Source organism: Rhopilema esculentum, chromosome 9 (assembly GCF_057945365.1).
Source record: "Rhopilema esculentum isolate cy_ngs chromosome 9, ASM5794536v1, whole genome shotgun sequence".
Classification (NCBI taxonomy): Eukaryota; Metazoa; Cnidaria; class Scyphozoa; order Rhizostomeae; family Rhizostomatidae; genus Rhopilema; species Rhopilema esculentum.
The window spans coordinates 4,131,745-4,147,422 of record NC_142823.1 but is presented as its reverse complement, the minus strand read 5'-3'; the positions used below and the strand labels follow the sequence as shown (position 1 = coordinate 4,147,422).

The following is a 15,678-nucleotide window of genomic DNA, read 5'->3' as shown; positions in this document are numbered from 1 at the left end:
GTTTCCACTTACAACATCTGAAAATAATTCAGGGCCCGCGCCACCAGTTCTAAAGTGGAGGGGGTTGCCCATCTAATACCATAAAGGGGGGATTTAGTATCTATAGTTAGCATGAAAAGTGGGGGAAATGTGGTGCGGGCCCTGTAATTTTCCGCAACTGTTGTTTGTCTTTTCTGACGCAGATAGATTTTGACAAAGGCTATGATTTTCGAGCCTTTGATTTGGATAACACTAACACAGCATTTATGTTTCGATAGAGGGTTTCCCAAGCACAGTATTAGCAGTGAATCTCATATGGTTTTGAAAAGTTTTACATGGTGCATATAAATTTTTATAGGAACACCATCCCCTGCGATCCCCTTAGGTGTTATGTCCCTAAATGAATATTATTTTAAGCCTCGCTTCGAAAGCGAGACAGTTACGCGCCAAATCCTTGACCAAGATTGTGGACGATGGTAAAATAGGCCTGCAAGGCTTTGTAGCTATATTTGGGTAAAAATTAGTCGACACTATGGAAATTGAGGCCACGCAAGCAATGGATGCTAATTGCGAAAGTGAAGAAGAAGATGAGAGGCCTAGAGATAAGAGAATTGTGAGAAATTTACTCTTTGTAACCAAATCTTTTGGAAATTGATGTTGTGTGTGGGGGCTTTTTGTTTATCAAAGCATGGAGAGGATCTGGAAACCTTTAGGGAAAAGCGGGGTAACGCAAAATATTTGAGCATTATGCATCATCGAGTTTGGGTGTTTCCTTCACGAAAACAACTATTTCGACTCTAATGATAGGCAGTTTATCTATGCAAAAGTTAGAAACAACTGTTAAGCTATCTGTATTTGCTCCATCCAACTTATGCAAAACCTCTTTTCCATAGGAGGAAAAATCAGTCGAAACACTTATTTTAGGGGCAGTTTAAGTTTTATAGAAGACAGTGAAAGGGGAACTACTATCATCTCAACTGTTCCAGAGTGGGAAATATTTTTTGTGTGTGGGGAATTCTTAAAATGGGACATGGATTTTTGCATAACAGGGGTTATACTGAATTCTTTCAATTTCTGGGTCATTATTTGTCACACAGGGTTGTAGGAAGCATCTCAAAATTGGGGGGGGGGGCATGCCGGGTGCGAGTGTGGCTCAATTGTTAGAGGCGCTGACTACAGACCCAAGGGTTTGTGGTTCGAGTCCCTGGCATGACCAAACTTTCACCCAGAGTGGGGAGAGTTGCCAGCTCTCTGTAATTCTAGGCGTATGAATCACGACGTGTGGTCACATCGAGAGGAAGGACCAGGACACTGCTCGATAAGCAAAGCTTCTTAGTGTCCTAAAAAATACCTTCGGATACTAGGTAGCAACAAATATAATAAAAATACAAAAGGTAAATGCCACTTTGAGAGTACTTTTTTGTTAGAAAGACACTTGATGAACATAGAATACACAGCTGAAAACTTTTGCATGTGGTGGTGGGCATATGCCCCTAGTATCCTCCTGGTTCCTACATCTCCGTTGTCTTATTTATTATTAGTAATTATTTCAAATCATATTTAGTATTTTCATCTTGTAATCAGGTTTTTTAATAGTTTGTATGACCCCCGTAAAGCAGTATCTAAAATGAAGTGCTAAAAAGCTAAAATAAAAAAAATGAAATGAATTTTTTTTACTGAGTTTAATTGCATTTGAAAAACAGAATTATATATGAACTATCGTTATATCAGACAGTTCAGCTCATTTTTTTAGAGAATCACCCTTTCATATTTTATTTGAAATGTAGGTGGCAGTCCTGAAAGTGCATAAACAGAAAGGATATGAGGAACAGGAATTCCCCATTTATGAAGGTTTGATATTCATGATATCATTTTTGACAATGATTTCAAAAGCAGAGTACTAAACATTCAGTTGCCAGACACTTGAAGAAGACAATTTATTACATGGGTTCTTGTTATAGATTTTGCTAGAAAGTTCTGCTTGCACCTAGAAAGTTTGGCAAGCTTGATGGAGCACCTAGCACCAACCACTCTGCTCCACTCCATTTTACTGAATTCTGAAAATCTCTATTTCATCTCTCCTCATAAAACTCATCTTAAGTTAGAAACTGCTGTGTCCCCCTTTTTTCCACTTTCGTGTAATTTTGTATTCTTTCTTGTAGTTTTAAGACAATAAGTAAATATATTTTTTATAAACAGGCTCTAAGAATGTTGCTTAATGAAAAGAAATTTTAATTTTAATTTGTCCTGTCTAAAATAAATTCAAAAACCAAATATTTATTGATCATGTTTGATAAACTTTACTAATAATTTGTTTTCACATTCTTTAAACTGATTTGCAAACATACATTAAGGCTGTGATAAACATTTTCTGGATGAAAACATCCATTTTTGATTATTTCAAATTCTAATAGCTAAACTTCAAGGCACACAATCATATCATGTTTGAACCTAACAGAAATTTCGAAAATTGAAAAAATCCCATATAAATGAAGGTTTCCAAAATTTCTTTATTAAAACTATTAGTTCAGGTCTGAAAACCGCTTGAACTATTAAACTGAGTATCCTTGCTTCGTTGCTGTGATTGCATGTCTCATTAAAATATTGCATGGCGCATCCATATATCCCATGTACGGCTGTAGGAAAAAGCACGTAGGAAAAAGCTATTTTATACCCAAGGAACCAATAGAATGGGTAACCAACAGATCACAGATCAGCAAAGCATGTCACAAATTTTTGTATTTGCTCTGGTAAGTCTTTTGTAGCCAAATACAATTGCGAGGGGTGGAGAAAAAAAAACAAATTTTTGACAGGGTATAGTTTCAAGTAGGAGGAATTTGAAAAAATCTGAGGCACCCTTTGGTAGCTTCCTGCTTGTATCAGTCAGATTTTGTTACCTCAAGCGCAAGGTACAAAATAGCTTTTGAAGGTGGTACACTCATTTAAGCAATAAATTTGCCTGGAAAGTATCAATTTGCAATTTTCTGCCAACGTCATAATTGTGACGAAAAATATCATAAAAAATATCCCATTTCATGTTCATGAAATGTTCTGGTAATAACGCAAAGCTGTATCAAAGCTCTAATTTACAAGTCCAAGCCTCAGTCAGTTTGGAGTCGCTTCCTGGAACAGTCCTGTTCTAGGTACTAAAGTTTTATGTTATGTTATGTTTTCTGAGTATGAAAAGTTAATAATAGATAGCTGTAAGACTATTTAATTTCAATGTTGCATTTGATGAAAATTGCACTTAAATTACAGGGCGCAACATTGTTGGAAGGCATGAAAAGTCTGATATTTATATTCCAGCTGCAGTAAGTTTGCAACTTTTTTTATTCCAGATTAAGATTTACTGCCGAATGTTTCTTCTAGGTTAAATTTTCCATATTGTTTGTGCACGTATTATATAATTAAGTGAAGTTTGAAAAGTTATAAGGGCTGTACTGCAGACATTTTTAATGGTGGATATTTTCACCCCCAGTCGCTAATTTCAGTCAAATCAATTTCAGGCACTAGCATAATAAAATTCTTGTTCTAATTTGAATAAAAAAGCTTAGTTGGTACAACGTAATATTAATTCCATTCTTAAAAATGGAATTCATTAATTTATGAGGCTTTGAGGCCTTCTAGACAATGAGGCTCTGGTACAATTTGCCCACCCCCCTTTTCTGATGGCCCTGGCTGATGAGATTTGGAAATCGAATGTCAGAATAACCATAATGAAATCATAATAATTTGCAAAGAAATTGAAGCGAAAAGGATTATTATTTCTCAAAGGCACATGAAATTAAACAGTTTTGATAATCGGTTTATACACAGTTTCCGCCTGCATTTTGATTCTGAATTCAGCAAATCTGGTGCCGTTGTACTGATAATTGAATATAAGGACGTTGAAAACAAGTAGCCCACGTGGATGGTCATTGAATTTTTTGCCAAATTAATAGGAAGTCGAAACAAGCCTTATATATAAATTTATCATTTTTGGTAGTTTTATTGGAACGGTAATAGATTTTTAAACTGCAAATCAGTCGGTGGATAATCAATTAAAATCTGATTGAATCGTCTGAAGAATAGAGGCTAATCATATTTGTTGGTGAATATGCCTTATCGTGTAGTGCAGTGTATTTCCTTTTCTTGAGGAAATTAACTTTATTGTTGTAATAAATATTCTTGGTGTTCATGATTCACTTTTTTTTCAAAAGTAGTTGAAAATAAGTTGACTGTGGCTAGATTTTCTGCGAAATTCTCAATTGTGGTGGAATTTGTAATGGAAACATGCCCAATTGTAATGGAAACATGCCTAAACGACCAGCCGGTGTACGAACAAATTCGTTCACGAGTTTGGCTACTAATTTGCCCAAGAGGAAGGAAACTGGCCTACAAAAGTTGTATTCCTGATTAAAGAGTTAAGCAACTCCCCCCCCCCCTAAACCAGTTTGCGCAACTCTCCCAGTCTTCAATGTTACCATGACCTATCGTTCTTTTCTAACACAGTGGCCTAAAAACTTTTTAATGGGTTGTATGTCAGCTTGATACATCGTCAGACTGGACTTTAATCATTGAAAAAAATCGGCAGACATAACCTATGCAGATGGCAAACGTGATTAGCTAAATGTCATATTTGCGACAGTGATCTCCTTGACACTATGCAACCGATGATTCGCTTATTTCAATCAACCAACTCCCTTGCATACATGACACCTCATCAAGCTAGTGTTTTTCTAGTGAGAATCATCCTTTGAGACATATATCTTATCTAGTGACCAACCTCATCCTTTTAGACATATCTCTAGCCTTTAGCGCGCAACGATTTGATAAATTTATTTGTTGCTATGAAATGTAAAAACACAAAACAAGACTTGAGAGTCTGGACACGAGCTCAATCACCGTTCTCGTCCCTTAGTTTGCGTCTCATTCTCGTCAGGGCAGCCGTTTTATGATTTGATCAGGACACTCCCAGTGCAATTTTGATTTCGTATCTCCATTTAATGACTTTCCAACAGTTTATTCGTGGTAACTTTGTTTTTACTCGGCTAAATTTCTTTCTTTGGCGTGAGCATCTAATTTAGAGCTTATGAATTTTCTATATGAGCTGTCAGCTGAGTAGCATTTAAGTCCATTAAATGTGAATGGAAGCGTTTTTTATTCAAGGAAGTCTGGACTATCCATTAGTGCTGCTGAAAGTTTAATATCGGATCCTCTCCGTTTCCTTGTGGAAAATGATTCTGTGAATTCAGGGCGTTTTCAAATACAGGACCATTCGTCAATAACATAAGTTAGAAAAGCCCTTCCTATTCTATATAAAATTCGAGCGGTAATAACACTAGGCAAAAAGTAAGAATTTTTTGCAGCTAATGATAAAAATTAATTACAATAGACTTCAATGACGCAAATCTCTCGATTGAAGTCCGGCAAGGATAGCATAAAATGATCCAAAAAATTGTCTTTAAATTAGTCCTTATAGGCTTTCTGTCTACACGAAGACGCTGATAAATATGATATGAACTAAGGACGCTAATACCCAACTCTCTTCGGTCTCGATCGTCTCCCTTTTATTCGCGAGTGTTGCCGCATAATCATCCCGTTCTGCTGGTACGGCATTTTAGATGACTGGAAAAATTCAAACAATTGAAGCTAATCTTTTGTAAACTGTCATTTGGAGGGCGAGGTGGTTAAGAGTGCAAATACTTCCTTCCCAACCACAGAATATCTGAAATCTTGTCCCGAAATATTTACTTTCATTCTTACGCTGATGTTCTCAATCGGAATCGAGCAGTGGTGTAGTGCTATCAGAAAGACAAGGGGGACTCTTGCACAAAATGTAACGAAAAACAATAGCAAAAGTAGAAATTTGAAAATTTTTGGTATCAACAAGGGGGGCTCAGCCTCCTGAGCCTCCTAGCACTACACCCCTGGAATCGAGTATGCTAAAATCGTCCATTGTCAAATGAATATTAGGGAGCGATAAGCATATGGGCAAAGTTTCATCATTTTCGTCCTCAAACAATCTTCATTTTTTCCCCATACCGTGAACTTCAGTTTCAGCGTTTTTTTCTGCTGTTGTTTTGACAATGTTTACTTTCATTGTGTGCGAAGAACTGAGTCAATAACCATTTTTGTAGCCCGTATCAAAGAAGCATGCCTGTATAGAAGTTGTATCTGGGGTACATTTGATTTTCGACTATGGTTCAAAGAACAAGACCAAGCGTGGACAGGTAACTTATCTCGTTCAATCTTTTCTTCAAATTAATAAAAAATGGTCGCATTCTCAAAGCCTGAATTACAACGCAGAAAGGCTACACAAATTCAAGGCGAATGAAGGGTGTCGTCAGAAATATTTAGTGAAGGGAACCATTTTCACGTACTCATTTGACAGAGCAAGAAATTTGGCTTTACAGAAATAGTGGTGTTTTTTTGAGAATAGACTAAAGTTTCATAAGATCTTAGCTTTAAACTTCACCAAGCAAAATTCCCATAAGTATGGCCATTTTGTTATCCACCGGGATTTGACCATAGTTAAGTCAATAAAAATGTTGTGGTTTCTATTGATTCCTATAAATCGGCCAAAGATACTTAATTATTATTGTTGTTATTATTATTGTTATTATTACATTATTTAAATTTGGTATTCACAATAGCTAAATACAACAGTTAATTTAAACCAACTATCTACAAAAGAAAAATTTACAGAATAATACTAATACTAAAATTAAATATTTACATAAATAAAACTTCGAATGGGGTTTCCACTGATGTTGTCTTACCGACAATTTTTACATTTACAGTTATCACCCTTTCAAATCTAATTAATAAAAAGTGTATTATTTTTTTAATTACTTCTTTCGGATAGTATTCTTTTCTTCTTGTCAAGTTGCTGTTCTTTTCATTCCATTTAAAGATATATACAATAGAAATTAACTTATTTGATGCTAAGTTCTGTTTAAATTCCACAGCTGGTGCTACGACCTCAAGTGCGATATGAATTAACTGATGGTGTGAAGTTGGCATTTGCTGATTGCGAATGCCGTTACAGCTGTACTCATGAGCAACCGGTCAGTTTATACTTTAACAACTGTCAATTACCTGTCACAGCTTTATCAATGATATTACGACCAGTAAATGACTCTAGGTTAGTGCATGTCAACAGCGACCGCTGAAAACTTATGGTCAGCGGTAACAAAAATATGCGCTGTCAGCTGACGTAAGGTCACCTCTAAGGTAAGGCAGTAGCAAAACATAGGCTCATAGAGCAATCCAAGCTGGACACAGTTTCGAGTTAACTTGTTCCTCGGTCTTGTGCGCAATTATAACATTTACTTCGCGCCATTTATCTCGAATTATGTACATGCAAATTTGCCTTACCATGTTGAGTATAAAGACGATAAAGAAAGCTTAAATATTCCGCGAACACTATTGATCAAACGGATCTGTACTTTTGTAAAATATATGGCTGTTTATAGATCAAGCCAGAGTCATCTCTACTCATCCAATCCAGTAATGATTAAAAAATTTATTCTTTACATAGATGTGATGTTAGTTAGCGTGCTAAGGAAGCCGAGAGTTCGCCAATAAAAGATTAAAATTTCCAAGTTCAAATTTTGACTTATTCCAAAAAAGTTTTAAACCAAGACAAAATAGAAAGAGCCTGTGCTCAAATGGCCTTATTATCAGCCTTTTTCACATTCAAATGTATTTATATTCTTCCTGTGGAGCCTACGCAAGAAAGACACGCTTCTCCCTAGAAAATCGATGACATCTGCCACCTTACCCACAGCTACTAATTAAAAACCACGTTATTCCGGCATTTCTCACGCCTGTGACTCTCTGTTTAGCAGTATACAGGTGTCTCGTGACAGTTTATTCCTTTTGCTATCTCCATAATCTCATGAGAATATCTTGCGTTTATGATTATTCGCCGGGAAAAGGGTGAGTCTTGTTTAGAATGCTCATAATCTACTAAGCTCTCTACGCTCTTTGCAGTTTTGAGAGAAGATCTCTAAATAAAAGTTACGAATTGCAAGTGTGAATTTATTTTTTCTCGTTGGCACTGCAGGGTATTATAGTGAGAAATTCTCATGCTTTAGACTTTGTCCTTAATAGCTTAATACCTTAATAGTCTTTCTTATGACAGATATAAAATAGAATGTCTTTACATGGAGAATTTTTGCCTTTTTAGCAAGCCGATGATACAGATTCGATGCAGGAATCTGCTGAAGAAAGGGCATGTGCCACAGACGAAATGAACACATCTAGCCAATCTACGCAAAAACTTAGTAACCAAGATAGGCATTCCACCAACCAGATTATAAAAGGGAGACATGCAAGTGTTTACATCTTCTATAAAACTACTCTAGTTATTATTGGATCAAGAAAATCCTAACAACATCATTTATTGCCTAATGTGATATGATTTTTTACATCTGATTCGTGATTCGTGATCTCATATTCCATTGCATAGCTTCAGGTCTATTTTTTTAAGATTTCAATGCTAGAAATTCCACTTAATTCTAGTTTTGACTATAGCCCGGGGCAAGATAAATTCAATAAACGGACCAAGATAAGCTTAAATGTAGAAAATTTTCATATAATGGCCCAGGACAGTCGATATGTGTGTAATCTAATTTAGTTCAATTTAACAAAACATTTCAAACAATCTTTGTATATTATTTTTGCAAGAAGAAGCAAATTTGGGATACTTGAAAATACCTGCATGAGCCATCAAGCCGAATACCCCACTTAATTTCATGATAACAACAATATCTATTGACTCACGATTAAGACCATGCTTAAAGGTAAACATAATTGTAACCTAGTTCCTGGTCGATGCCCTCCAACAATCATTTGATTTTCTACGTGTTGTCCTTCCAACTTTCTCACTCTAAAACCCTTAATCGCAAATTAAGGATTTTGGGCATAAACTCATTTGTATTTGATTTTATAATGTTGCGATACAATTTTTTAGGCCAAGATCGTGAACAAGGACGCTCAAAAAATAGCTGGTTTGTACCATTCCTATACTTAAAATTTTTTAAGATAACTTTCAAGAAGTATAAAAATAAGAAATATTTCCGCTTGGAACTTAATCAGAACTTATTAAAAACCCTATGAGAGGATAAAAGAAAAAGATGTATCGATTGTCGTTTTTATTTTCATATTATTTTTATACATTTGCTTGATTTACCAAGCCTCGTGTTGAAATAGTCTCTCTTAAATGGCAGGTACAGATGATGAAGAAATTTACGCCGCAGATTCAGATGGAGATAGCCCCATGAAAAGGCCGTTTATTGCTGAAACACCTAGAGGCCCAAATAAGATAACTGTTGTCAATCAGACACCAGGTTGGCATTCTGTTGATGTTAGCATGATAATTTATTTATTCGTTAATTTATGCGCCTTGTAGGCAAGATGGCCTTTCTTCGGTGTACATTCAGTGTATTGTATGGTAGCAATAGGTTTTCAAAACAAAAACAACTTGAATGTTTCCATTATCCTCCGTCAGTGATTTGTTCTTTCAACAGTACGGTAGGTGACAATGACTTTTAAGTCTTCGCTAACAGATAGAAATGGAGAGAAGTAAGAAGTGAGGGTACGCTGGATTAAAATTTCTTGAAAGTTGTTTTCTTAAGTTCCCTTGAGTCCCTGTTTGTAAGGTTCTTTATGGCTATCTAAAGCTTCTGTTACAGCGCAAGGAGATGCGTGTGGGGGGGGGGGGGGTGGTTTAGCAATGAAGATTTTTGTCGTCAACCAAGATAGTCTTCTTTATTCTATTTATTTAGAGCACGCATAACAGCATTGTATATATACTGTTTTCTATTGTAAATAGTAATTTTAGCAAACTTTGGATAAAATTTAACGAAAGAACAGAAGTGATTCATAATGAAACAGCAGCTTTTTAGACCATTTTTCTCATTTAGGTACCGTGCTTAGGCGAATTCATGGTGCCCCCTTCAATGATACTGGAAATTCCACCAAGATATTGAGCCAAAGCTCTGAATTGAATGCGTCATCTGACATGAGTCTAAGACTCGACATGACTCCAGCATCTGTTCCAAATTCACCAGCTCTCACTTCAAAGTCTGTCGACGGATCTGCCACAGTCTCCCAGCAAAAATGTGCATTGACTTCTGATTCTGTTGATAGTTCAAAAGGTCTAAACGATGTAGGTATGAGTCCGAAAGCTGTTGAGCCTGACTTGTCGGATCCGAAGAACTTTGAATCTGATTTAACGGGTCATTTTGCTGTTGGGTCAGATTCGACATGTCAGAAAGCAATGAGAACAAGTGATGAGTACAGTTTCCCTAAGCAAAAATCGGAGAAAGAAAATGGCAATATAGATGTAAGCATAGATCGACAAGGTAAGCTAAGTGATTTAAGTATCCTTGAAGCTAAATTAGTAGTCCAAGAGTCAGATGGCGATGCAACTGACAACTCAGAAGAGGCTGAATACCAATTAGAGATCGGGAAGACTGGATTTTTCACCCCGAATCTTCTTGAAAATGTAATGAATACCAAAACTGGGGTTGAAAACAAGACTGGGGTGGATAAGACCGAACGAAATGACAGTGACAATTTTTCCCAAGATTGTATGTTGATAGCAACCCAGGCATATGGCGTCGAAGACAGCGAAGAGCCACAAAGGGCCAGTGACATTACTGTCCCAAATGATGTGCGAATGGAGGAAGAAAGTGTGTCACCTTCTGAGTTGTGTATCCAAGAGTCTGATGAAGAAGAGGGAGAAGAAGATGGAATAATGACTAGGTCCTTTCCTAAGGCTGCTGTTTCTAGTAAGGTTTCATCTTCTCAAATCAAAGATAAAGAGATGAATGGCACGAAAGGTAATCTTGTATCTGACGAAGACTACGATACTTATGATTCTGAGCAAGAGGCTGATACTGGTCCCCCGGCCAAATCTGGACAAGTCGCAATGACTCAACCTATATCAAATTCTGATCAGGAGGCGTCCACTGTCCCTTTACTACCCACTGATCAAGAGGCCAACACTGTTCCGTTACATCTTTCCGATCAGGAAGCCAGCACTGTTCCGCTGTCTCCTTATAAGCAAGAGGCCAATAATGTTCCTTTGCCTTGTTCTGATCAAGAGGCTGACACTGTTCCTTTATCTTGTTCTGATCAAGACGCTAACGCCATTCCACTGTCTCCTTCTGATCAAGAGGCCAAAACTGTTCCTTTGCCTTCTTCTGATCAAGAGGCCTGTACTGTGCCACTGCCTCTCTTTGATCAAGAGGCCGCCACTGTTTCTTTTTCTTGTTCTGATCAAGAGGCCAACACTGTTCCTTTGCCTTCTTCTGATCAAGAGGCCTGTACTGTGCCACTGCCTCTCTTTGATCAAGAGGCCGCCACTGTTTCTTTTTCTTGTTCTGATCAAGAGGCCAACACTGTTCCTTTGCCTTCTTCTGATCACGAGGCCTGTACTGTGCCACTGCCTCTCTTTGATCAAGAGGCCAAAACTGTTCCTTTGCCTTCTTCTGATCAAGAGGCCTGTACTGTGCCACTGCCTCTCTTTGATCAAGAGGCCGCCACTGTTTCTTTTTCTTGTTCTGATCAAGAGGCCAACACTGTTCCTTTGCCTTCTTCTGATCACGAGGCCTGTACTGTGCCACTGCCTCTCTTTGATCAAGAGGCCAACACTGTTCCGTTGCCTTGTTCTGATCAAGAAGCTGACACTGTTCCCCAGTATGATTCTGATGAAGATGCAATCGTATCTCCATCGTCATCTAAGAAAAGCTCAGAAACTTTGCGAAATCTTCTTAATGAGCAAGAGAGCACTGCCTCTCTCAGTAATTCGGAAAAAGAGACGACAACTGCTGCAGAATTAACACAGCAAAAGGACGATTCTGGGACTCAAAAGAGGGTGGCGAAAAAAGGACCAAAAGATACACTTAAGGATGATAATGACGATGATGATGTTTTGGAACGTAGAGATATTGTTGGGGGAAGGGAAACCAAGAGTCTTGGTACAGATCAACCCTTGTTTGGTGCAGAGGTGAGTTTCTATGTTATTGCAAATATGCAAGAAAACCAATATTGGAGTTTTCTAATGTCAGCAAAAATTTTATGTAAGAGTCAGCCCGATTAAAGTCACAGAAAGAGTCAGTCCGTCTGTTTTTTGTATATTTCCTCAACATTTGGATTGTTTTGAAACAAACAGCGGCAAAATCTTTAATCCCCAGCCGGCGTAATTGGAACAGGTTTAAAGCTAAGCCAGGTTGTTGTTTGTCCCTCTACAAACCTTTATGCTTGGACAGTGACTTGTGTTTGTCTTTAAATGAGAATTGTTTTATTTGTTCGTCTTTGCTCATGAACATATTCACAATATGCACAAAATTCGGTTTTATTGGGAGCATGGTTGAAGCTAGCTTTATGTTTTGTTTGTAAACGTGATTCGTCCCAGAATTGATGCCAGATGGTGAAGTCAGGGGATTCTGAAACGGTTTTCCTCTTCTTGCTTAATTCTCACCAGTGATGCTATATATAAACACATTACATTTTTATTCAAACTTAACACAGGCACGATAAGGTTAACTTCTTGAAGACATTAATAATAAGCTAATGATAGCTTAACCTTTTTCAGGACTCAGGAAATCCGGCATATGATGACCTTTCTGATAATTTCGATGTTCTTTCAACGAAAAAACCTTCTTTCAAAACCAGTGTACGTAAAACTTCCATAAAATGCATGACGTTGCCTGGGGGAGCTGCATCTTTGAAATCACTGCCCGTGAAGACAAGCAGGAAATTGGAGCAAAGTTCAAAAGGAAATTCAGGTTTACTTGTTTATATTTCTTACTCTTGAGTATGTGTATTTGACTAGTTACAGAACTCAACATTTCGTTGTTGTTAGGTGCCATTGAGTTGTAGCCGAATATTTCTGACTTCATGGATCGGTTGTCTCCTGTAATATCTTTCTGTACCAGACTGTACCAGAGACACAAATATCATAGAATTCCATACAGAAAATAAAACAACAATATTTGTACTATATTCCTATATCTCAAGACTAAATTTCCAAGAAATCTTTCCAATGCTTTGCCTCAGTGTCGTTTATTTGTATTATTGCACGTAGTTGATTTCAAAGCTTTGATTCCAAATAAAATGCCTGCCCTAAAAAGATTAGACGATAATGATGCTAATCAAAATCTCTCAAAGCGGATACTTTCTAGTACTGTACTATTTCAATGAGAGAACAAGTAATATTTTCATAAACATTCGTTCCGGCCATCATAAAGCAGAAACCTCTAGCAAATGAACACCTTTTTACAGTGGACAGTAATTCTAGTCCAACTGGTGTCCTTTATATATTTATGTAGCTATTGCGCATAAATCAGTTGATATGTACTTGCAATTTATATTTGAATGCAGAAATGCCAATTTTTGGTACCGGGTTTTTCTGATCGTGTAGAATCTTCGGCCATTTTGAGTTAAAATATTTTCTCTACACTATATAAAGACATTTTTATGTTTGTCCTCGACAATTCACACATATTTACATGTCCGTAGCCAAGCATTTACGCAAAGAGAAACTGAAATAATGAAAGTTAACTCAAAAGTTATGCTTGAAAGGTCGAAATTACATTGGACTTTCAATGTACAAAGTCGATATTTAATTAATCATTGTTCATTGACGTATAACACCCTGAAATACATTGAAATAATGAATGCTATAGAGAAATAATATTAACCATCCTTTTTCTCCAATTTCCTCGAGTAAGTTTTAAGCCAGTATAGAATAATGACAAGTTCTTTGGCATCGTAAATGCTTGGCGTTTTCCTTTTAGAGAAAAAACTCTCATAATATCTTGTTATCCTTTTAGAGACTGGAAAAGTCAAGAAGCAAGGTTTTTTGGATGATCTTGAAACACAAGATTACGGAATGAATGAGTCAATATCCAACAACGAGCAGAATGTTCCAATTAACGAAGGTTTTTATTATTAATATAATATGGGCCTTGTTGATACTTTAGTGGCCGTTGGCTAGAATTAGTGTATGGAGAGGGTGCTAGAATTGCGTTCCTGTTTGATGTCCATCCCTACTTGTATTGAAGCAAATTTTGGGTAGTTAAAGATAATGTGTATTTCTTAGATGAAAATTTTATCTTCAGTACTTTTTTATCAAAACACTGCCAACGAGCTACTCGAATGTGTCCCTGTTTTTGGTGACCTCATTCCTTAGATATCCGTCTCTCCTTGGGACAGTTCTCTCAAGAGACAATTATTCAACTTTCTACATTTGAAAATGTAATGAGCACGTTGATTGACTTGTTATTTTCTTGTAATGCCAATATTTACAAGAGACATTTGACCATTGGCCATTGCAGCATTTGTTCCGGAAACCCAACCCTATGACGATATAGATGGACAAACACAAGTTTACGCTCTCGAAGATCAACCAACTATTTTATATGAAAATTCAAGCAACATCAAAACCCCTAGATCGAAAAGACCAGTTGAGCAATCAAGCATTGGTGCGTTTCCTTTAATTTTTTTGCCTAAGAAAAAGAGGAGCCTCTTTCGCATATAGCCTTGCTACTAAGAACGTTCCTTCTTTACTTTTTCTCCATGCATATATATCTAACATATTAAACCAGCGTGCAATTTTTTTTCTCGATAAATAGAGACCTGTTGAGGAAGCCCTCCAAAATTGAAACCTTCTATGAACGGACAGTGTTTATAAATCCTTTAGTGTCTACCAAAAGGAGAAGTTTGTTCATTCCATTTGCTTGTATAATTTGAGTGATATTCACCTTAATATGAAGACACTAGTTAAAATGATTTTTTGGTAATAGAACTTCAAATCTTGTAAACATTTAAATTTTAACTTTCACGAATACATAAAAGCGTTTTTTTTGATTAGTTTTTCTTCATTTCACGTATAATGTCTCTTCACTTTTTGTCACGTCCCTTTCCATCAAGATAGCTGCATGCACCCACCATTCATATTCTCAATTACGTCACCATCATCATTATAAATGCGATTTATTTGCAGAGGACGACGACAATGCCACTCAGGCATATGGTTTGTTGTGTGAAGGCGCTCCATCTATCGAGGAGTCGCAGAGTGATGCTGACGAGGCAGGTTAGTCCTTCGTAGAGGCAATCAAGGCTTAATTTAACAAAGTCGCTTTTGAATTTGTTCACAGTAAGAACCCACAAATAAGAACCCATAGCTGTCCAGTTTCTTATAAATGTCCTTTAAGTTTATTACAAACAGAATTACATATCAGAGCATAGAGTTTGTTTCTGGGGAATTGCTTCTAATGCTTTTCCATGCGTTTTGCTCTGTAGTAAGAATTGTTAAGTTTTGAATACTAATCATTCTCATCAGGTTTTTCATTTTTGTTCAAATTGCGAAAGTAAGCCTGCAGTTTTAATTGATTTGTTTGTTATATGTTGGTTTTTGTTGTATGCTCATGAACGTCTATCAATGAAATGTTCTGTCATCGGAATTGGTACAGCCAATATTTGGAATTCACCACTATAATATTTCCATAAAGTGATCAAAAGTTTCTAATCTTCATTATACTAATTGCTATAAGTAATAGTAATAATAATTTTTATAGTAGCTATCAGCATTTTGTGCTACGAAAATTAAAGATAACACAAACAAGGAAATATCTTATTGCTTCGTGGTGCTTTTTCGCCACTACTTTCTTCCTTGTTTTAAACGTCAGAAATTGCCAAAAA

The 15,678-nt window shown here is 36.7% G+C and overlaps 1 protein-coding gene across 3 annotated transcripts in view; it reads left to right on the top strand.

Moving 5' to 3' along the window:
* The first annotated feature begins 404 nt into the window (after positions 1-404).
* Positions 405-15,678, top strand: part of LOC135689158 (uncharacterized) — a 31,590-nt gene continuing 16,316 nt past the window's right edge. For 2 of the 3 annotated variants that reach the window (XM_089110069.1, XM_089110068.1), the window contains exons 1-13: positions 405-592; positions 1,767-1,830; positions 3,238-3,290; positions 6,099-6,191; positions 6,930-7,028; positions 8,153-8,296; positions 8,939-8,975; positions 9,195-9,314; positions 9,891-11,980; positions 12,569-12,761; positions 13,809-13,916; positions 14,313-14,459; positions 14,981-15,070. In XM_089110069.1, the coding sequence (XP_088966195.1) occupies positions 512-592; positions 1,767-1,830; positions 3,238-3,290; positions 6,099-6,191; positions 6,930-7,028; positions 8,153-8,296; positions 8,939-8,975; positions 9,195-9,314; positions 9,891-11,980; positions 12,569-12,761; positions 13,809-13,916; positions 14,313-14,459; positions 14,981-15,070 (3,319 nt within the window). In that variant the 5' untranslated portion in view covers positions 405-511. The remainder of the gene's footprint in view (positions 593-1,766; positions 1,831-3,237; positions 3,291-6,098; positions 6,192-6,929; positions 7,029-8,152; positions 8,297-8,938; positions 8,976-9,194; positions 9,315-9,890; positions 11,981-12,568; positions 12,762-13,808; positions 13,917-14,312; positions 14,460-14,980; positions 15,071-15,678) is intronic. The other variant, XM_089110070.1, reaches the window with a different exon arrangement.